We start from the raw sequence: 25,192 nt of genomic DNA, 5'->3' as shown, positions 1-25,192 counted from the left end.
GCAAAAGCAATCACTAAAATTATAAACATGTTAGAATATTCTCCTGTTTACTGCCAGACAGATCAAGGAAAAGATTATAACACCATTAAGCCTTGTTTCCATTATTATGAAAAAATATAAATATGCTGACCAAGGCAGTAATTTATTTTATTAAAAACATAAACTAAACGTAACGTTTCAACCTTCTAGCAAGGTCTTCATCAGACTCTGTATCAAGTACAAAAGTAACAAGATACCAAAAACAGGGCATTATATACACAAAACATTACTCCCTCCAGACTAATAGAAAGTTGTTTTGGAACTTTCTCGCAGGTGGCTTTCACTATACTTTCACCTAAAAGGCGAAAAATATATACTTTCATATCGAATGTGAATTGGGCTTTATATATCACGCTCTTTTTCCTTCATTTTCTTCCTTCTCCTCTCCTCTTTCTCTCTTGTCCTTTCCACTCTTTCTAACACTTTCTTCCATTCTTTGTTTAACTTCAGTCCCCCATTCCAGTTCATTGTGTCTTCTTCACCTCTCTTCTCTATTTCCTTGGCTTCCTTCCATTTTCTCACTAGCATTCTCTTCTCCCTTCCTATCTGCTTAGCCTCATCCCACTCTATGTCATGTCCTGTTTCTCTCGTGTGTTTAAATATCGCATTTCTCTCTCTCTTAAGTCGTACATCATCCCTATGTTGTTTCAACCTATCTTTCAGTCTCTTTTTCGTTTCTCCTATGTACACACTCTGACATTCTTTACATTTTACTTCGTAGATAATCCCTTCCTCTTCCTCTTCTCTGTTTTCCTCTTTCTTGTTTGCTTTCTTCGCTATTCCTAAGATGCTTCTCCCTCCCTTCCTGTAAGTTTTAATGCCCGCTTTCCTAAGCACTTTGCATATCTTTTCTGTGGTCTCACCCATACTCCTTATTCCAAACCACCTCTCTTTTTCTTTCTCTTCATCTTTCTCTTTCTCTTCCAATTCTCCCCTTCCTCTTTTCTTCCTTCTTCTGTTTATGTCCAGTCTATCCAGTCTATCCTGCTTCTACAGAAGAAGGAAGAAAAGAGGAAGGGGAGAATTGGAAGAGAAAGAGAAAGATGAAGAGAAAGAAAAAGAGAGGTGGTTTGGAATAAGGAGTATGGGTGAGACCACAGAAAAGATATGCAAAGTGCTTAGGAAAGCGGGCATTAAAACTTACAGGAAGAGAGGGAGAAGCATCTTAGGAATAGCGAAGAATGCAAACAAGAAAGAGGAAAACAGAGAAGAGGAAGAGGAAGGGATTATCTACGAAGTAAAATGTAAAGAATGTCAGAGTGTGTACATAGGAGAAACGAAAAAGAGACTGAAAGATAGGTTGAAACAACATAGGGATGATGTACGACTTAAGAGAGAGAGAAATGCGATATTTAAACACACGAGAGAAACAGGACATGACATAGAGTGGGATGAGGCTAAGCAGATAGGAAGGGAGAAGAGAATGTTAGTGAGAAAATGGAAGGAAGCCAAGGAAATAGAGAAGAGAGGTGAAGAAGACACAATGAACTGGAATGGGGGACTGAAGTTAAACAAAGAATGGAAGAAAGTGTTAGAAAGAGTGGAAAGGACAAGAGAGAAAGAGGAGAGGAGAAGGAAGAAAATGAAGGAAAAAGAGCGTGATATATAAAGCCCAATTCACATTCGATATGAAAGTATATATTTTTCGCCTTTTAGGTGAAAGTATAGTGAAAGCCACCTGCGAGAAAGTTCCAAAACAACTTTCTATTAGTCTGGAGGGAGTAATGTTTTGTGTATATAATGCCCTGTTTTTGGTATCTTGTTACTTTTGTACTTGATACAGAGTCTGATGAAGACCTTGCTAGAAGGTTGAAACGTTACGTTTAGTTTATGTTTTTAATAAAATAAATTACTGCCTTGGTCAGCATATTTATATTTTTTCACAAGGAAAAGAGTTTTATAACGCCCAAGTGAAAAAAGTGTTTGACAAGTACAATATTATTCATTATAGCGTTTATTCAGAACTAAAGGCAGCAGTAGTGGAACGATTTATTCGTACTTTAAAATCAAAATTGTATAAACACTTCTCAGCCAATAATACATATCGTTATGTAGATATTCTCCCCCTTGTAGTAAAATCATATAATCACTCGTATCACCGTTCTATAAAAATGGCTCGTGTTGAAGTGAGCGAAAATAATGCGTTGCAGGTCTGGTCTCAGTCTAGAAACAATACAAGTCAAAAAAACAATAATATCAAATTTAAATTTAATATCGGTAACTACGTAAGGATAAGTAAAGCCAAAATGAAATTCGAGAAAGGATATCTACCTAGTTGGACAGAGGAAATTTTTATAATTAGCGATCGTATGAGTACTGATCCCCCTACATATCGTATAAAAGACTGGAGTAACGATCCTGTCAAGGGCATTTTCTATGAACCAGAATTACAAAAAATTACACTTGATCCAGACAAGCCATTTACAATCGAGAAAATTCTAAAACGAAAGGGAGACTTTGTCCTAGTAAAATGGAAAAACTACCCCCTCGCATGTGCAAGTTATGTACATAAATCAGATATTAAGCGTGTTTAGGTTAGTTGCCATTATGCCGCTGGACGAATTCTACGTTACATTACCTTCCAATGTAAACTTGAACTTGTTTTCTGATAATAAAATAGCACATTACCGTACTAAGCTGAGCGAACCAATAGAATTAAATGAACAATGGGTGGTGGCGGCCACAGAGCTTCATTTAACTTGGAGTTTTTATAATATTGTTTCCGATACAAATAGCATTTCATATCAATTTAAACCGAAAAAGAAGGACCAGATTTTTTATAGTGAAAGTATAGTTCCTAAAGGTTACTACTCCAATATTCAATTATTATTAAACAATATTCCCCCTTCAAAAAGAAAACTGCTTGCTCAACATGTCCGATTTGGCTATACTTTGTCCACACATAGTATGTATACACAAACAACACTAGAGGAAGATGAAATTATGAAATTGTATATATCTCCACAATTAGCTCCAGTGTTTGGTTTTTCGTTGGATACTCCTAAGTCAGAAATATCTATACATTCGGTTATTGGTCCAGGTACGGCAAGATCAAGTTCTATTTATCCTTGTAATTTAGATTATCATATCCCCCGTGAAATCAACATATGCACAGATATTGTCAAATATCAAGCAAATATAGGTCCCGTAATACGAACGCTTAGTGTGGTTAATTATGAATATGGAGCAATAAAAAGTTATATATTTGAGCCCAGGCAGTATCTAAAAGTCGAGAAGCGTTACTTTGAAACAATTGAAATTATATTAAAAACAGAGCATGGAACTTTGCTTCTATTTGAGTTTGGAGCGTCAAGCGTTACATTACATTTTAAAAAAGTGGAATAATGATTTCTGAAGGCAGTGATAATGATTACTATGTTACTTTGGTTTCAAATGCATCCAAAAATATTTTTCCGACTAATACACCTTCTCATTTTTTAACTAAACTTTCTAATGCTGTTAAGCTCGAGTCTGGAGGCTGGTTAGTGGGTCTGTCTGAAATTCATTTCACAAACAGTCTGTTTAATATTCAAAAAGGACAAAATGAAATTATGTGGACTTATTATAACCAAGACTCGGATCAATCAAGTAAACAGAGCGGTAAAACAATCGTTCCCCCTGGATATTATTCAAGTGTGGACTCTGTTTTACAAGTTTTAAATCAAGATCATATTGGAGAAGGGCTTTTTCGATTCGGTTATAACCCGTCCAGCAATATTGTTGAGGGAAAATACAATGCACAATTATCTTCACTGAACTTCTCTGATATTTTGGCTCTGCAGTTAGGATTCGAACCAAATAGAAATCTTGTTAAACAACAGCATAGTTCGAAACAAACCAACCTAAATATCGGTTATCCCCAGCAGGTTTTAGTATACACTAATGTACTCAGTTACCAGTTTGTAGGAGATACAAAGGCACCTCTTTTAAGAATGTTTACATTTTCTTCGGTGCCTTATGGACGGTCACAATCTATAATATTTAACCCCGTTCATTATATGCCTGTATCGAAATATTTATTTGATACAATAGAAATAGTTTTAAGAGACAACACAGGTCGTAAACTCTCATTTGCCTTCGGAGATCTGAGTGTTAAACTACATTTCAAGCGACAATGAGATACGATAGACGGCAGTTGTATCGAGATTATTATCTCAACCAGGCGGGAACAGGTTTACCTTATTTTTCCGGTCCTCCCTATCAAAAAGGCCACGGAGCCCTCGGTTCAATATTTAAAAGCTTGTTTCGTTTTGCGGCCCCTTTATTAAAACAGGGTGCTAAAGCAATTGGCCAGCAAGCATTACATTCGGGAATGGAATTTGTTGGGGATGTTCTACAAAACAGGCCTCTCAAACAATCTTTCAAAGATCGTGTAAATCAGGCTGGACAAGTTCTTCGTGAAAAAGGTGAGAGAAAAATTTCTCAGATTCTTTCAGGTAAAGGCAGGCAAAAAAGAAAGGCTAAAACTATAAAATTCGAACCACCATTTATTACCTGCCAGTCACGCAAAAAGAGGCGAAGGGTACACAGAGATATATTCGCTAATTAACTACCATGTCGTTAGTAAACTGTAACTCATCGGAATGCACAAATACAGAATTGGATTTGTTTTCTCTGCCATTAACTCAAACTAGCATTGAAAATTCTTGTTTAGTGGAGTATCGTCCCATTTCATCTTTAACTAGTAAAAGTCCCGTCGAGTTTGCCATTACTGGAGACAGTGGGGAATACATTGATCCAGCACACATTTATCTGTACCTACAATGTAAAATAACTAAACCAGATGGTACGGCTTTAGCTGCCGATAACCTGGTTGCCCCCGGAAACAATTTTCTACATACAGCATTCAGTCAGGTCGACGTTTCGTTAAATGACAAATTGATTTCGTCCTCTGCAGGGTGTTACGCTTACAGGGCATACATTGAAACATTACTCAACTATTCTAATGAGGCTAAAAAATCTCATCTCACTGCTGCTCTCTGGTATCGCGATACGCCTGGAAAATTAGAAAATCTAACTGAAAATAAAGGAATTGAAAAACGAATGAGTCTTGCTGCGCAAAGTCGGTCATTCGACATGTACGGGCGACTGTATTCTGATTTTATGTGCCAACCTCGTCTTCTCTTGAACAATGTGTCCAAGAGAATTAAATTACATAGATCAAACGATGCATTTTCATTGATGGCCGCCGAAAATTCTTCTTATCGTGTAGAAATACAGGACATTTCTCTTTATGTAAAAAGAGTTACTGTATCTCCAGATATAGGTCTTGCTCATGCAAATGCTCTTGAAACTACTACAGCTAAATACCCAATTACACGCGTGGAAGTAAAATCAATAACTATCCCTCAAAATATTACTTCTTATAATCTAGATAATATATTTTTAGGTACTGTTCCTAAACGTGTAATATTAGGTTTTGTTGAAAATTCAGCTTTCAATGGTCAAATACATAAAAACCCCTTTAATTTCCATCATTTCGGATTGAATAAAATTCAACTCCAAGTTGGAACTAGAACCATTCCAAACCAACCTCTCTGCCCCAGCTTCACAGACAAAAATATTATCCAAGCATATTACAATTTATTCTCTGTAACGGGAATACATTACCAGGATACAGGAAATAGTCTCTCCCGAGAAGATTTTGATAATGGATTTGCTTTGTATCCCTTTATTCTTTCACCCACAATGGAAATTGACTCTACTTGGGACATATTACGCGATGGGAGTGTAAGTGCTAAACTGTCATTCTCTGCGCCGTTGCCTACGGCGGTCACATGCATTATTTATGGAGAGTTCGACTCTCTGCTCCAGATAGACAAACATAGAGGTATTTTCCCAGATAATACAAAATAATAATCAGTTGAGTACCAGCCAGGAAGGAGTACGGATCACAATATGAGGGCTGTCGTTGATTTTCAAGGATTCCGAGACAATTCTGGCAACTTTATTCCTAAAGAACTAGCTATAGTCGATGCAGACTCAGATAGTATGCAATCATGGATATTTCTACCACCTTACGAATGGGATACTTTAGATATTGGAGCAAAAAACGAAAATATGTGGCAAACACAAAACAAGCATTCTCTCGAATGGCCTATCGGTGAACTTTGCTATTCAAAATTGGTTTCTGTACTTTCCCAGTACACCGGAAACGCATCAGTTATTTATTCTTTTGGAGCTGACAAATGCAAGTTTCTGATTACAGTACTTCACCGCACTGTGGTTAACCTCGAGGACCTAGGATGCCCTAAAGCGTCACTGTTAGCCTTCCCTGCACAAAATTGCTGACGCAATTATCACAGATTAAGGACAATCAAATGTGCTCTTAGAGATGCACATTTATACGCATCTTATCTCCGTAGCTTCATGCTTCAACAACATATTATAGGAGAAGCCACAAGGACTGCACCTAAACAGAACACCTCAACATCGGACAGTGGATATTCTTCATTAGCTTCGTTTTACAACGACGCTTCAAGTGTGTATTACTTATCCGAGCAAGGTTGCTCTTCCAAAAATAGTGCATTTTCGGATAGTGAACAATGAATAACATTGAAATTGAAAAAACTGTTCAATCAGACAAATGTCTGTCTTTTATTTTTCGAGGTGTTTTTGCTAATAATACATTGCCAAAGAGTGTGCAATTGCCTGCTGCATTGATTATTAACACCCACAATGAATCTGGACCAGGGATACACTGGACAAGTTTGTTTATAAACAGTGATAAGGAGGCCATGTACTTTGATAGTTTTGGTCAGCCTCCTAGTGCAAATGTACTAAAATTTATAAAAAAGAACTGTATTTCATGGTGCATCAGTGAAACGGTGGTTCAAAACCCGAATTCATCAATGTGTGGAATTTATTGTATTATGTTTTTACATTATATGTGCCGTGAGTTACCCCTAACCTATTTTCTGTCATTGTTTGGAACAAACTTAAAAAGAAATGACAGAATTGTATGGACAAAATTCTCAAGTGCCTTTAATTAATTTACAGTGTGCCTGCAGTGAATACTGCATCGAAGACCAGTGTCTTATTTACTCTATTGCACAAGCAATAGTAGAAAATTATCCCAACCCTACATATTCTGAATGTGAACTTGGTGTGAAAAAATGAAAAACTTCTGGCGTGTCAAGGTTGACAGTCCAGAGAAAGAACTTTCTATAAAACTAACACTGTCATTTGAATATGGTTTACATGTGCGAGTACATAACAAAATGATTGAGAAAATGAAAAGCGTTGTGTAAACGCTATGTTTACAACATGTGTACAAAATAACTTATAAAAAAAACTGTAAAGCGTTGTATTAACGCTATGTATAACCTTTTGTAAAATTACTTTGACTCTGTATTTATTTTGTAGTAGATTAGTTTTAGAACAATAAACTTGTATGTAGTAGACTTGTGCGTTTTATTTCTTTTAAAAAATAAAAGGTTTATAGTTATATGTAGAGTAAAAAAAAAAGGCTAATATTGTTGGTGCAAAGGGTCCTAGGTTCGATCCTTGTTAGGGATCTTGCACAAATCTCAAATACATTAATCGCGACTGTTACTTCAATTCACTTTTATTCCGTCTCGCCACGCTAAACACTTTGGCGTTAGAACAAAAAAAAACACAACCGAGATAGAACTTGACAAGTTAGTTTGTATTTACAATAAAACACTAGTCAAATTCCATTCTCGTATAACACTTGTACTTAGATAAAAAAAATGCAATACTTACAACATGGATCATCATGGTGAAGAAAAACTCAGAAGACAAACACACCAGCAAACTCAATAGAAAAAAGTAGAAATCTGAGAATAAATTCGGGTTCCCAAGATTAAATACCCCAAAATTCAGGCCGCCCCTATTTTCCATACTGGAAACTAACAATCACTTTAAATTCACGCTGCCTTGTTAACTCTAGACGTCCAAATTTAAAACCCACAGCCTCTCTTTCCATTAGATAAATTCCTTACATCCACCCGCCTTGAATTATATCACCTTCCACTTATGTCCTTTTAACTTAAAATCCTTTTTTTCGTCCAAATTCTGTACCTGCTTTGGCGATTACTATTTTAAAGTCCGTATCGCCCCACCACACCCACACAGAGAGGGAGTTTCCGCTTAGCGGAAGACTTTTAAAATTAGCATTTTACAATCTCTTGTCTTTTTTCAAGGGACACAATCACCCCGTGATACATTTTCTTTTTCCACCTGAAATCGAAGCGGTTCGTATCTCTAACCAATTTATTTTCCCCAAAATAACTTGGCGTGTATTTCTCCCATCACAACAACAACCCGTCTCGCCAGCAAACCCTTTCGCCTTGACCTACATTAACAGAGGCTTCATTCTTGATACCTGCGCTGAATATTAATTCATTCTCTCTGTCTGACATCACCGCACTTCCCCAAATTCCTTTCTCGTCTACCTTCACCGCCGACTCGAAATTCGGAGACAGTATTCTGTCTAGCGTGTGAAACCATCGTCTTTCATAACATAATGAAATAATTGCATAGTACTAATTAATAATATTACATATCGCGGGTTCGAATACCGGGACCGTCCCAAATCGTAATTGGACCTGTACCTACACCCATTACAACCATTCAAAGCGGTTCATAAACCATAGAAAACTTATTTTCAATACTATAAACATTAATTATTAACATTTCATGCATTACATACTTTGCAGTAATGAATATAAAAACATATGCATAGCGTTTAGTACCTCTAATTACCTTCTATATACATATTTTTCATAAAATAAATAATTATATATTCATAAAAAGTTATCAACATGCAAATACATAAATGTAAAGTATTCTAAGTACGTGCAAATTAGTTATAAGTACGTGCAAATTAATTAACAACCGTGCAAATTAGTTATAAGTACATGCGAATAAATTGCGAATATTAAATAGCGATTGAGTTTAAGTCGGTCCTCTTCTACTATTGTTTAGATATTAACTGGACACAAAAGTTGCCACATAAAACCGATGACAGATAACCAGACCTTAACTGGTACACAAGACTTTTTAGACGAAGTGGAAAATATTCTTTCCAATGTTGGAGAAGATATAATTCCACCAGACTCTTCCGGTTATATGGTTTTATATCTTTGGAATGGAGTACACTCTCTTCTTGTTGTATGGTGTATATTTAAGGTAACTAAGAACCAGACAATAGTCCAAAACGTAGTAATACCCCTTGGTACCATACCTATTAATGAAACTGAAGCATTTAACCGTGCTTTATCACCAACTGAATCAGCACTGCTTTATCTCTCTTTGACTTGTTTAATTGTGATATTGTTAATGTTGTTATATACATGTTGGAAACATTTAATGAAAGAGATGCGAAATTGTAATGAACAATTCGTATCAAGACCAGTTCCAACCCAAACTAAATTAGGATATCATAACAGAGATGAAATACCTAGTTGTATATCACTTGAAACTAGTGCCAACCCTGAGGCAGCACTTCAATTGTTTTCACCCGGTAGAGTACATTCATCTTTACTATTTTTATCTGTAATTCTCATGTATTTTTCAATGACCACTGCATTACCAATTCCAACTTATGTAAATTCAGGTTTGCAAATAGAAAAATTACATTCTCCTATTTACTATGAAACCTCCTTAACTTTGATATATGAATTTGATATCTCACTCAGAGAACCCAATACTACTTTTAATGCCGACTCACTTATATATGGATGGCAATATTTTGGAATTGGAAAACAACATGTCAAAACTTTATTTGCAAATGAAGAAGGTTATAATATTTTAAAGAGCAGAATTTCTGACTCCCTAGTTTTCACATGATTAAAATTTAACTCTGTTTCGAATTGTTCTGAAGAAACATTGATGTTATTAATTAAAGTATGTCAACAAAGGGTTATACATCCTAAGATTGTACCTTTTATAAAATTAAGCTTAGATCTAACAGAATTGAAGTTAAGATTGACAAATGTAAATCAAACTTAGAATATTGACCCCGTCAATAGGGGCCAGTACTATAATCTACCATTGTTAGAATGTGTAATATCTCGAGACAAGGCGTTGTTAGCCATGAAAGTCCCGATAATTTCAAGTTTTTCTATAAAACAGATTTATTTTTGATAACTTTGTAGTGTTCATAACACAGAAGTAATGGTAGCCTATGACCAAGTAAATAGAAATTTTATCACCACAGAATGTGATATTGCAAAAGATGGCTTATGTTTTATACATGAGAAGCATGAACCGTTAAGTAATTTTGAAAGGTGTATTGTAGCCACCATTAGTCAAGATGTATTAGCAGTACAAGAGTTTTGTACTATGAAATATGTACCACATAAGAATGATTTAGAATTTTATAAGTTTAATCTATCAACCCAAGCATTTATTGGAAATAAAAACACCCTGTGCATAGTATGTAAGGATATTGAAGTAAAACTTTCAAGTAGAATCACAAACAGGAATAACATTAATCTATCTTGGATGTTCTTGTTACATAAAGTATAATGATAAAGTGTACAAAAAAGTACATTTCAATGTATCTTACCCGTTGATACGACTACAAGTGTCAATCATTTAGTTCCATTAGTATGAACAAGCAATAATGTTAGAAATATGAGTATGCCTTACATATGTATGTCGAATCATTGTCAGATTTCCATAACTGATAGAAATTTTGAGTCATCTGTATTTACTATACTCACATGGTTGATAATTTTGACATATCACATATATGGTGGTTTAATTTTCCTTGTGTGGAAAATATATGTAAACACATGTTCATGTAAACAGGAAAGGTTGAACCACTGTAGAAATCAGCCTAGAATTAGTAACATTACCATGCCTTTGCCTACACCACCAATGATACATCCAAATAGAGGTTATGAAGTGCCCAGAATAGCACCTGATAATAAACCACATTACATCTCAATTGATCAACTTGTTTAATTTGTTGTAATATTACATTGGTACCAAGTGAAACCTCGAAAATTTGAAAGAAGAAAGTTTATGTTCTGTACTGTACATAGAAGATTTCACATATTTTTTCATGCAGGCGAACAACCTAGAGACAATTCAGCCTTATTAACCTTTTAAGGTACGGAGAAGTTCATGAAATAATACTACAGTAAAACTTCTCCTAACCGACACCTCTGAATAGTGAACATTTTTAAATTCCCCGGCAGAAATACATGGGGTTTAATAGCAATGTTACTTCTCAATAACGGACATTCTTAATAATGGACATGGACACTGAAAACTACCTCCCCAATGCAAATGCAACTTCTTAATAATGGACAGCCTGAAAGAAAACTGTCGCAATTCCTGGAATTCAACACAACAATGGCGAGTATTTCGAACCAGCGTGCATTGTTTCATGTTACCAAACGTATTTCTTTTTAAAAGTGCAGACAGTAAGTAGTATTCTTTGTGGTTATCTTCAGACGTGTATGATGACAATGCTGAACTGGACTATCCTCCACTTACAAGTAAAGAATCTGCTGAAGAGGTGAGGCAGTTAAAGCATCACTTTTTAAGAAAAACAGATGAAGAGGGACTCAGTTTAGCATCTGAACTTGAAAAACATATTAAAAAGACAAATGTAAAGAACTTTTAAGATTCAGAAAAATATAGATGATTATTTTGGACAATCTGGGTCTGACCAGAAATACATAGTTAGAGCCTATTGAAAATGAAATATGTATGTAATATGCTTATCCTATTGTGTAACATCCTACACTTTTTTCTGAATAGCGGACACTTCTTAATAACGGACATTTATCCACCCCCCCCCCACACGCCTGTCCGTTATTGAGAAGTTTTACTGTAGTTGTATTAATGATGGTACCAGCATCAATACTTAGAGTCTTGGAAGCAAGTTCCTTGCCAAATCTAATTAATGGACAATAAGTTATCCTCACAAGCATCAGCGATTCGAAGAAGATTCTAACACCTTCATCATTGTTACCCTCCCCCGTGTCAGGGCAACAGTGTTTTTTTCTCTTATTGAAATATTTATTAATATATTAATTAATTGGATAATCAAGTGTATAAACATATATATGTGTGATTAGTGTAAATCAATTTATTATGCATTTTTAGGTTCGTATTATTCCATGTATAAATATCATGTAGCTCTCTGTTCTTGCTTCGTGTTTCGAACGTTCAAAAGAAAGGCGGGCAGTTTAGCTCTTAAAGATTAAAAATTTTGAAAGAAGGGCGGTTGGCGACAGACGCCAACCAAACGTATATAAACTCCCAGATGAGAGTAGGGGAGGTCGGCTGTTGGAACTGAGACTTGGAAGGGAGAGGCTGTTTTTGCTTCGGTTAGCTAGGACCAGAGGACAGATCTCCCGAAACGGATGCTGTAAGAGATTGGATTGCCGGGCAAGCTAGTGCCTTGGTGTCCAGTTTACAGGTAAAAAGGTAGTTTGTACTGGATGTTATTTTGAAGTAATTACGGTGTGCCGGGCAGCCTAGTGCCTTGTCACCGTGGAGGTTGAGAAATGTACACGTCGGGCGGCCTAGCGCCTGTTAAGACGTTTCTTGGCGTAACGCAAGTCTACCTTGTGACAAGCGTACTCCTGATGTAATTCATGAAATGTAAAGCATCCAGGTACAAACAATAGAGATTCCAACATCAAAATTAGAGTTTTGGCCCGATAATTAGAGAAATGAACGTTCGGATACGACTTGTATATACATTAAATTTTACGTTAATTAAACTATAGAAATTATCCAAAATTTCCGTTTTTAATTTCACACATGCTGGACAAGGTAATTTATCCCCCTGATCATAAAGGTTTCGCAAAGGTTATCCGTCGTCTCTTGTAGTTAATTATATAATTATGTTGACTTGTAGCAACCCACGTGCATTGTCGTACAAAGAAAGATACCCCTAGACAAATCTGAGCCGAGTACGAAGTGCACCGAACCTCGAGTGCGGAGGTAAAGAGTGTGGGGGGCCAGGCTAGTAACATCATGCAATTGGATGGAGCCCCATCTCACTTTCACTGTGAAGTTCAATCATTGCTCAACAGAAAATTACCACACCGTTGATGAGGATGAAAACCTTTTATCATGGCTGCCTCGTTGCCCTGACCTTTCTCCTTGCGATTTTTTTCTCTGGGGATATGTAAAAGATATCATTTACTATCTTCCATTACCCACGAACATTGAGGAACTGAAAACATGCATAACGAATTCTATCAACAGTGTTACACGTGATATGCTATCCCGTGTGTGGCAGGAAATGGACTATCGCTTTGGTATCTGCAGGATATTGCGAGGCAAGCACATGGAACATTTGTGACTATCATAAAAACTTAGTGAGTTTTCTAACATTTTGCAAAAAATTGCATGTATCAACTTTATTACACAAAATACAGCGCTTGTTTGTAAACCCGACAATCATTTACAAAAACCCTGTATAGGTGTGAGAGGGGCTTATGAAATTAATGGGCACAATACGTTCAAGTACATAAGGATATATGGCTTTCAACACAAACAGTTTTTTTAAAAAAATGGAAACCCCATTTTATTTTCAGCTCATTTGAAAGTACGGAGAAAATCATTAAGAATAGTGTTTGTTACATTGTAATACATCAAGTAGTTCTCAAGTAATTGTAACATGAAGTTTACACTTGAAACAAACATTCTCACAAGTTGATTCGTATGTCATATCCCCCTTTTCACGTTATTCGTGAATCATAACAAACATGTTACTCTTCTGCATACTACGCGTTGTGCCTAGGAAAGTTGTTATATTCCAACAACTGCGAGTTACAGTAAAATGTGTAGTTTTTATATAAGTAAGCTTTGACAAATTATCTAAAAGGTTCTGATAAATCTTCCTGAGTTAACAAATATTTGTACATTAAAAAGTATAAATGTTAAACACTCTGCCATGAGTTACATTCATACAAGTTAGTACATTACCATCTTTCTAATTTCTTTTTTAACGTTCATTCATTTACGTCATATTTTTGAGTACATTGGAACAATCAACTCTTCGCGTTTGGTCATGACAAATCTTTAACTTTTCAACTTTTATACTTTGCACCTTATACATTTTTCTTTCTTTCTTTCAAATTGATTTAACAAATTTATCAAGTAAAGCAAAGACCTAAGAAAGTACATTGATTAACCAGATGACGTTTGTACGTACGTCAGAACTGTTGCAAAAAGAAATAGTATTTTCAAACTCTGAAAAGGCAGAGATGATACTAATCTATGGCGAGTGTAAGAAAAATGCAGCACAATCGTGCAGGCTGCATGCACGACCTCATTTGCACTCGGCTCTCTGACAAGCATAGTGGGGCAACTTCTGTGCTCAACTTCACGTTACAATTACTTGAGAACTACTTGACGTATTACAATGTAACAAATGGCATTCTAATGTTTTTTTTCCGTACTTTCAAATAAGCTGAAAATAAAATGGGGTTTCCATTTTAAAAAATAAGTTTGTGTTGAAATCCGTATTTCCTTACGTAGTTGAACGTATTGTGTCCATTAATTTCATGAGCCCCTCTCATACCTATATATACGCGAAAGCAGTTTTTCAATATTTATAGTTGTTTACGAATGGTAATTTTAGGTGACTCACCCTGTATATATGTGAAGAAAAGTTACAGATGAAGAATGCAGAGGTGGTGAAGAGAGAGGCACCAGCATACAACAAATTAGTCCCCCCCCCATGGGCAATAATGTAATATGCCATGAAAAGTGTGGTAACTTGGAGAAATGGGAGAGAATTTTAATATATATGTGGGTTGGAAATTTAATAGTGGCAACACTGCTGTATATACGCCATGAAACAGAACCGGTGCTTCTCACTTATACCAGATGTTAGTTTGAACCCTAAGCTACCTCCCAGTAAATGGACTCTTCCTTCAAACACTAGGTGCATGCGCAATTACGAGAGGAATAGAGTATCGTTGGAGTTGGCAGTCTAAAGTCGTGTAGTCAGAACCCCACTAATGGGAAAGTTCTGGTGATTCTTGCCGTACCTCCAGGATAGACCGTCAATGCACAGTAATATTATTCATTTTTGGAACATAACATGCGACCTGCATTGTGAACGAGGGGCACTTTCTGCCGAATCTTCCAATCATTTTGCAGGACAATGCTCAGATGCATGTAGCGCAACCTGTGGCTGATTTGTTAGCTCGATTGGGCTGGCAGTAGCTCTACCAGAGATTCTTCAGGCAATAGACAGCTCCATTCAAACCATCAACAGAAGAGGCACTGCTACAGAAATACTATGACTTCCACGTCGCTGGCAACGGTTGTACAAAATGCTGGTGACTACATCGAAGGGCTGTAAAAGTTTCACAGAGGTATTTCTTTTGTATCATGCGAGAATAAATAGTTGCCACTATTAAATTTCCAACCCACATATTTGAAAGTTTGTAACTGTGGGTCTTTATTGTTAGTTTGCAATCTTAATTTGACACCACACATTTTCTTTTCTTTCTTTATATACTATATAATATATAAATGTTCACATGGGCTGTTTCTATTACTAGTTCGTTAATGCACCAAATGTGTATTAAATCACTGGTCCATGGTAGAACAATTTGTTCACTTGAAGATGAGAAGATGCACTCTCTCAAAATGTAGTGACAGCCTACTTACTACACAAAAAGAATATGATGGACAATGTCCAATAAAGATCGTACATGCTAATAATGGAAAGAATTTTAATGAAAAATTAGCTGAGGCATAGCTAGATTTTATTTTAAAGCATATGACAGCTATCTGTTTGGCATAACAATAATAATATACAACCTGGGATTGAAACTTTGGTCCCCTAAACCCGCATGTACACTTCGCAACATCTTATTTGACCGCCCTGAAAAATTTCAAAGTCCGGAATTCGTAAATTTGGCAGCATAGCGCTTCAGAACCAACTAAGAGTAGCCAACTTTGCAACATTTCTTCATCCTGAATGAAAACGCTCGTGATTTTTTTTCATTCTTTCACATTCCATAAAGTAAAGATACCCTAAAGCAGTAATAAAATATATGAGTAGACAAAAAATGTTAAGTAGAAATACGAATGTTGAAAATATTTCAAGATTCTTCGTTCTGAATTTAAAAATAGGGAAATTTATGTGCATTGTGAAACACTGAACAGGTTCTCATCCACCTGGAAAGAATTGCGGTCACATTTGAATGCAAGAAGGCAAATTTATGATGATTTTATGCGAAATGTTTAGTAAAGATACCTTGCACAACACCAAACGATTCTGCAAAGTGTGTATTTTCCTTGGTTCTTGGCGAAAAATGGTTCGAAACTCTGGCACAATGTTGCTTCAACTGAGATTAACGTGCTTTACTGAGCTTTCTGTTAGCAATCTCCTGGAGTAGTTGGTTAGATAATAGGACTTTCGTTTTTTTACTGTTTTCGTCAAGATCGAAACATCGTAGGTTCAAATCCCACCCTTCCCTTATTATTTTTTCCTTTTTATTTACCGAGTACGAAGTGTTCTAATAACGTAATATAATATTATATGATATTACTGTAAATATTTATGCGATGCATGCTCAGTGGCGGCGATTGGGTTTCAAAACTGATGGGGCAAGGTGGAGGGAGGGGGGGCAAGGACAGTTTCTTTCCCTTGGTAGATAATGTTAAGCATAGTGCGGGGTCATCTGCCCCTCCACAATCCATAATCGTCACCACTGTGCATTCCTCAAGTAATGCTTCTACTAATGTTTTTAATCTTTCAGTGATTGGCAGGATTTTAGGAAATACTTTTCCTTTCATTCAGCTGTTATAAGTTAACACATATTCAGAATTTCCATGTCATCTTTCTGCATCCGGAAATGCTGGACATATATCGCATAAATATCAACGGAAATATCCAAGAAATGTAGATAAGCATTCTCGTCCAAAGCCGTTTACTTCCCGAAAAAGATTTTGCAAGGAAGTAGGTTTGAACCCATGACCTTCCATTCATTAAGCAAACAATACCCATACACCACACGGTTCACGTTATTTTATGCACTCAGTTCGGATCCCACTTTAAACTGTAGGTCCAGTACCGATTAGCCTTACTATGCATAAAGTTGACTTAAAACACCAAATCAATCAATTCATCTCCTTTCAGAGTGGACTTTTTTCTATGATACTGTAATCGGCCAGCATCTGAAAATACAGTTCTGCTTCGTGTACACCAGAGTGTAATTGCATTTAATATTGTGACTAATTTTACTTTAAAACTACAGATTAAAGCGATAATAGTGTCCAGAAAAAGAACCTCAAAGTAGATCGTCACACAAAGTATTTTAATCTATTGCCAAACATTTCAGTTAAGAATAATATTCTGCTTTTCCATTGACCGTGATTTCGATTCATGGTGAATTTGCTAAAAGGACCACGTCAAGAAATCTAAATGTGTAGGTTTTACTAGTAAATGCATTTAAAATGCACGAAACAACAGGGGAGGAGAAAATAAACCTCAAAAATAAGTAAAAATGCAACAAAAACTTTTAAAAATACTGACAAATAAACTAAAAGCCAAAAAAGGCCGAAAAATGCAAAAAAAAAAAAAAATGTAAAATAGAAAGTGTTTTCCGGCTCTAACTGAAGGAAACGGACATGATATCAGGTTTAGCATTGTTTTTAATCTCATTGTTGGAAATCTCCAACTTCTAAGGGAAAATATGCGCTGAAGGGACGTCCCTCAAGTGTGCATCGGATTCATTTTTTAAATATTCTGTTCAGCAAACAAAAAAGAACTAAAAAAAAGAAAGAGAAGAGGGTGGGATTTGAACCCGCGACCTTTCACGCTTGACGAAAAATAAGGATAGCAGCGCCTAACCAACTACTCTACTTTAACTGAATGACGTTGCACCCTTAAAAACATGTTGACGTTTATGAAGACTCCCACCTTCCTGTGTTTCAAGCACATTTTCTCGACAAGTCGTGTAAAATATATGTTTTTGAGAACTGTTCGATATTATGCAAGGTATTGTAAATAAAATGTCACATAAACTACTCACAAATTTGCTTCTTTCTGGACAAACTTGATTGCAATTTCCTCCAGGTGGAGAAAAACTTTCTCCAATATGTCCTGATCATTTGTCGGGGCATAAACTTGTATTATTGTTATTCTTTCTTCCATTTCCAGTCTAACTACTATTATCCTTGAATTCACTGGTTCCCATGATTCCACCCTTTCTTCCATTTGCTCATTAACTATTATTCCAACTCCCTCCTTAGCTCTTCTTCCTCTACCTACTCCAACATATCTCAGCACATATCCTCTTTCAAGGCACATTATACCACTGCCTTTCTTCCTTACTTCACTTAGTCCTAGTACTGCTAGTTTATACTTTTCCATTTCTCCTACAATCTCCACTTCTTTTCCATTAATTGTTTTAATATTCCAAGTTCCAATTCGGATATTCCATTTCCTTGCTTGTCGTCTTCTACTAAATCCATCCTTTCCGAGGCTACCTTTATTTCTCTGAATCCGCTAGTTTTAGTCTGGTGTGGGGGATTAGCCCAACGACCAGGCTGATTTTTATTTTCAGGGTTTTCTCCCATATCCTTTGGTGTTCCCACACCCCTGCAAGGCAGCAGTTGGTTTTGGATATTTGACGGAGATATCCAATCCGCTTCTTAGTGGCTCATATTGGCCACTAAGGTCGTAACTCTTCCGCTTCCATTGCCGTTGGGATTTTCTCTATGATCCTCTTCCGCCTCTGGAACCGACAAATGATCAGGACATATTGGAGAAAGAAGTTTTCTATACTCAATTACAAAGAGTAGTGAATAAAGAGAATGAAGAGAATAGGAAGGTAATATTGATGGGAGATCTTAATGGTAGAACTGGAAACAATAGGATAAGGTCACATGGTTGTATGGGACCATATGGAGGGGAAAGTATGACAAATGAAAATGGACAAAGATTAATAGAATTCTGTGTAGAGAACCAATTGCTACAAGGAAACTCCTTTTTCCAGCATAAGAAAATTCATAAAATCACTTATGAAGCTGAGGGAAGGGAGGCAAAGAGTATAATAGACTACATAATTTACGCAAGAGCACTTCGATATGCCTTTATGGATGTAAAGGTAATTCGAGGTGCTGAATTGAGTACTGACCACAGACTGCTAATAGCTATAACAAGATTTAAGAGGAATAATGGAGAAAGAGATAGGAAGTTTGAAAAGATACAAGTAAAGCAGCTGGCTAAGGAAGAGAAGAGAAAACAGTATAAGGAATTAGTAGAAGAAAGGTTGAATGAATTGGAAATAAGAGAAATGGAAATTGACAGTATGTGGGAAAAATTTAAGGAAGTGATACTGTATGCAGCAATTGAAGTATGTGGCAAAGTTAGGGTGAATACAAAAAGGAAAAGAACTAATTGGTGGACGGATGAAGTAAAGAGGAAAGTGAAAGAGAAAAAGAAAGCATGGAAGAATTACCTAGAATTAAGATCAGAGGAACATAGGTTAATATATGTGCAAAAAAGAAATGAGAGTAAATTGGCTGTAGAGGAGGCAAAGCGAAAATCATGGGAGAAGTTTGGAAATGATATTGAAGAAAGTTTTGTAGAGCATAGAAAGCAGTTCTGGAATATGGTCAAAAGTCTGAAAGGAAAATGGGGAAAAGCAGCAAGAGCTATAAGAAATAAGGAAAATGTATTAGTCATAGGAAGGGAGAATGTGATGGAGGAATGGAGAAAATACTATGAAGAAAAGTTCAAGGATAGGACAAATGAGCAAGAACAAGATGAGGAGCAGGAACAGGAACAGGAGGAGGATGAGAGAATAAGAAACAGAGAAGAGGAGGAGCATGTAGAAGAAGATATGATGATAACAGAGAATGAAGTGAGAGAAGTAATTAAACGGATACGAATTGGGAAAGCAGCAGGATGGGATGGAATAGCACCAGAACTTATAAAATATGGAGGACCAAGAATGGCTGAAATACTACTGAATATATTAAGGGAAGTATGGAGAACTAAGACTATACCAGAAGAGTGGAAAAGGAACATAATTGTGCCAATACACAAGAAAGGGAGTAATAAGGAATGTGATAATTATAGAGCAATATGTCTATCATCAGTGGTATATAAGATGTATACGAATATATTGGAAAGGAGGCTGAGAAAAATCATAGAGGGAAAACTTGAAGAGGAACAAGCTGGATTTAGACCTGGGAGACAGACTCAAGATCACATTTTTATATTAAGAACAATGATGGGGAAAATGCTGGACAAAAATAAAAGAATATACCTAGCATTTCTAGATTTGAAAGCGGCATTTGACTCTGTACCTAGAAAATATCTGTGGGAGGCATTAGAAAGTAAGGAAGTACCTAAGGAACTTATTAAAGCAATAAGAAGTGTATATAAGGATGTAAAAGGAATAGTAAGAATAGAAGGAAACGAGTCTAAGGAATTTCAAATAGGAAAAGGAATTAAACAGGGAGATAGTCTCAGTCCTTTACTTTTCATTAATGTAATGGATGAAATAACTAAAATTTGCAAAAGAAGAACCCCAAGAGTACAAATAGGATATTGGAATATGAGAGTAGTACAACTGCAAGTACTGCTATATGCTGATGATATAGTCTTAATTGCTAGTAGTGAAGAGAATCTACAGAGGAGCGTAATAGAATGGGGAGAAGAACTTGCGAGAAAAGGGATGAAGATTAATATCAAGAAAAGTAAAGTTATGCAGGTGGCAAAAGGAGAAAAAGATCATGAAATAGCAATTAGATATGGAAACGAGAACTTGGAAGAAGTAGATGAATATGAATATTTAGGAACCATCATAACAAGTGATGGTAGGTGTGATGAAGAAATCCTAAATAGGAAAAGAAAAGCAAATACAGTATATTATCAGTTCAGTAAAACAATAATGGGAAAGAAAGAAGTGGCAGTAAAGACAAAAATGCAGCTATACAAATCAGTATTGGTCCCTACATTAACATATGGAATGGAAAGTTTACCACTTCAAGATAAACATCTGAGTAAAATTCAGGCTAGTGAAATGAAATACCTGAGAAGAGCTGTTAATAAGACTAGGAGAGATAAAGTGAGGAATGAAAGAATAAGAAGAGAGGTGGAACAGGAGTCGCTAGAGAAAACAATTGAAAAAAGACAGCTAAAGTGGTGGGGACATGTATTCAGAATGAATGAAGACAAAAAGGTAAAGCAAATTCTAGAAGTAAAGGTGCAAGGTAGGAGAGGTAAAGGAAGACCAAGGATAATGTTTGAAGACAGAATGGAAAAGATTGGAAGAGAAAGGAATAAGACAATAAGTATGATGAAGAGAATGATGGGAAACAGACAGGAATGGAGGAGATGGATCGAGGCAACCAACCCTACGCTATGATGGCAGAAAGGGATTAGAGGAAGAAGTGGAGAAAAACTCTATTCAGTGTTTCAAACCCCCCAAATTTCAAGTCGAGCATGCAGAATCGTAAATATCCCTCAAGGTTCTTTTTTCCAATGTATTATTTCTGTTTGATTGTGTATTATAATAGCGGTTTATAGTTTCTAAGTTCATGGAAAGTGTTAAATTGAAAACCTCTCACCGCAGCGTTTTTCGTCTAGTGGAAGAACCTACTCAAAGTTGGCTACTCTCACCTGGAGCCGAAGTGCAATGTTGCTAAGTTTACGATTTCGGGACTTAGAATTCTTTCAAGGTGGTCAAATAAGATGTTGCGAAGTGTACAGTCAAGGATATTTCTGCATTGTACTATATTTCACCTTGTACTTGTCGCTACCTTGGGATTTTCTGTCAAAACATTAGTTTATAACCTTTTCATATTTATGTGTCAGATAACCAAACCAATGACAGCAGTGCAGAATCTTCAGACACAGATGATTAAATTTTGTAAGTTTGGAAAACTGTAACAATTTTTTTCAAATGTAATATTTTGATCGTAATGCACAAATCAATAACAACTAATGTGTTAACTCTTTCATACCGGAAAAAATAATCGCTAAACTGTTATCAAAAAATTATGTGCGTCGATTTGGAATATTCAATTGTAACGTTTATTCAAGAGTATTTCGTGTGTATCCTAATCTTGAAACAAGACACTTTACTTAGTAATAAATGATTTATAAGTATCGGTAATGGCGGCACAATTTGTTTTAAAAAACAAGTTTCACAAGATGGTTGCACCCCAATTTTTGCAAAAAAAAAAAAAACTTTGCATGAAATCTGCGACAAATATGCAGTGAAATATGGTAATTGCCTTTTAGTGTGGTCATTACACTGCAGTATGCCAAAGCATACATCTCAGTGCATAATTTTGTCTTGTGTGCTCAACCTCTTTAGAGAGAAATGGGAGAAGCAACAATAACATTTGTATATAATTACATATATATTTCTTACAGCCTTACAAAAATGATCCAGCATATGTATTTTTTCAATATGCCTGTTATGTTTTCGGTTCATTTGTAAATTAACATTACAACAGATATAAACATCCACAATAGTTGTTGAAAATATTATGTTGCCTGAAAAATGGACACTGTCCTGTTTACTTTGTATGCTTTCATTACACTTTGTCATGTCAATTCAGACAAGTCACTTCTTTCAAATTCCAGTTTCAACACTGAAGCATTCAGCAAATCAAATCCGTCATTTTTATTTCACAGATATACTTTTGGAAGTGCACTCTTTTATTAACATACAAGATGTTAATGTTTCATAATATCTATCATCAGTGGCTGTCCATGAACTGAATGTCTGATAACAGCAGAAGGGTTTTTGGTAGGGGTCGAGGCTGTGGAGACAGCACAGTCATCGTCTGTCTTTCAGTGTCAACATTTGTTCTGAAATAAATAAATAAATAAATAAAAGGTTAAGAAAATACACCACAAGAACCTGTCTCACTTGAAAATATTTTGTTTTTACATTCTGCAAACATCAACACAATTAAAACAACAAAATTTCACACAATTTCAGCTGTATTGGTGGATATTGTCTACAGAACAAAAGACCCACCCCTAAATGATGTAAAATGCTAAAAGTTGAAATTGAAAGAAAGCTGAAGCTATTGTACAGTTCTGTTCACAAGAACTGGCACACTCGTTTCAGTTAAAGATCAGCTTCGAAGCTGATCGAGTGTGGCAGTACAGCTGAAGTAAAGGTTAGGGAAAACAGCAGTCTGTAGTGTTCCTTACCACGAAAGTTTTTCACTGGATGCAGGGAATTTTCTGACTTGCCGAGTGAAACGAAATGACGGTTACAGGAAAGCCTTGCATTTTAATTTTACACGAGAATGGTGGGAAAAAATTCAGGAAAATATATTCAAGATAATCAGTATTCCATAACTTTAAATAATAATAATAATAATAATAATAATAAAAAATGCTTCAATCCCTTCACTTGTGAAAAGCTGATGTTCATTTGAAAGCAGAGGGGAGTGGATGGTGGTTCCATTACCTCTTTCCCTAGATTAAAATAACAGCAAAGTCGATCTTCACCAAGAGGACCCAGGTTCGAATTCCGACCTGAGCATGGCTGTTCTTTGCAAGTGTCCCTACATCAATTATCTTCCTCGTCGTGATTAACTGAAAGTGGAAGAGAAGCGAAGCTAACAAAAAATAAATTAAATTGATGTTCTAGATGCAGATGGGAGAAAATAAACAATCCAAGGCAATAAGAATATCTACCACGGCCCGAATTATGTGACTTCAGGATTACTTTTGTTACTTTCTCTTACGTATGTAAACTGCTTTTCTAGCTTGTAATTTGAACACGAAAGTAGGATAAAAAAGCTACCAAAATCAATACAGTTTGGGTGAATGTCTTCATATTTTCCTGAAAAGTCACTCTCCTTCGTCAAAAAGTTAATTTAAAAATATAATTATGTATGTGCCGTTGACTTATAAGATTCGTCCCCACATATCAGAATCTGCTATGTTGACAGAAGCTAGAGCACTTAGATTATTAGGGGTTGGAAACACTAACCTTGCACAAAAGCACATCTTTGATTTTCTTCATTAATATACACACACAACATTAACTTATAGTCTGTGAGCAATGTGTGCACAGCTTAAGAGACACTATACCATGAAGCGTATTGCTTTCAAATTAATGCAATTAGAGAGAAGGGACATTGAAAGATTGGAGCCAGACAGGTAAAAATCCCATCTTCAGGAGAAATCTCCCTAATAGCATGCTTCTTCCCACAGGAGCTTGTGTCCATGTCGGTAAAACGCCAGCTTCTTAAGCTGAAATCCTAGGTTCGATTCCCCGTGTGGTCAGCTTTCTTTTTCCTTTTTCTACCAAACGGGTACCACGAAAAATTATTTCACCGAGTCACAGCTTTATAATTTGTTGTTGTTCGTGTGGCAAGGAGAAAATAATTATTGAAAGGACTATGCATGTGGCATAATTTTGATTTGGAACGAATTTTTCTTTATTGCATTGCTACTGAAACTCCATGTATATAACAACCACTTCTGATGTTTCCTTCTGGTAACAAATCCCACCGTAAGATCAAACGTTATTCCTCTGTGAAAGACTGTAGAACAAAGATTATTTAGCAAGCCTTTATTTTCCAACCTTAATAATATTCGAAATGTATTTTAAATCAATCAAAATGATAGTTATTTTGCGTTTGCGTGAAGAACAGGTTAAAATGTCTCCTTGTTTGAGAAATCGATAATTAAATTTTTAAAATAATAGAATTGTGAGTTTTACAGTGTTACTTGGTTTGTATTCTCTCATGAAATTTTGTTTACTACTTTTAGTATTATGAGACAAGAAAGCAAGTTTTATTCATGAGATGTAACAGAATTTACCACATATATAGTAGCTAATTGCTCATAATAGAAAATTTCATACGCATGCACAAGACTAATTGGAGGTTTCACCTCTATTGAGGTCATTACACCAACCTTTCCGTGTTGAAAATTATGCATTTATTGCTACAAAGTTGGATCTCATCTCAAATGTGTATACTTAAAATAAACGGTGGTGTGTGCTGTTGTCTGGCACAGAGATTAGAATATTGGATAAACTTTATTTCTTAACTCCATTTTAAATAGTATAAGGGAAAGAAACTTGGAACAACCCAATCAGGAAATTAAAATTTTTACACAATGATGGAAATGCTTAAATATATTTTTTCTTCATGATGCAGTCACAATTTAGCAGTGGTCAGAAGTAGCGAGCTACTTGTA

The 25,192-nt window shown here is 35.8% G+C and overlaps 1 protein-coding gene across 1 annotated transcript in view; it reads right to left on the bottom strand.

Annotated features, from left to right (window-relative positions):
* Positions 1-22,368: 22,368 nt before the first annotated feature.
* Positions 22,369-25,192, bottom strand: part of cbc (protein CLP1 homolog) — a 64,853-nt gene continuing 62,029 nt past the window's right edge. Inside the window, exon 9 of the mRNA XM_083134835.1 lies at positions 22,369-22,834. Within this exon, the coding sequence (XP_082990961.1) occupies positions 22,723-22,834 (112 nt within the window). The 3' untranslated portion in view covers positions 22,369-22,722. The remainder of the gene's footprint in view (positions 22,835-25,192) is intronic.

This window comes from Lepisma saccharinum, chromosome 14 (assembly GCF_977018435.1).
Source record: "Lepisma saccharinum chromosome 14, izLepSacc3.1, whole genome shotgun sequence".
Classification (NCBI taxonomy): domain Eukaryota; kingdom Metazoa; phylum Arthropoda; class Insecta; order Zygentoma; family Lepismatidae; genus Lepisma; species Lepisma saccharinum.
This window is presented reverse-complemented; position numbering and strand designations above follow the sequence as displayed.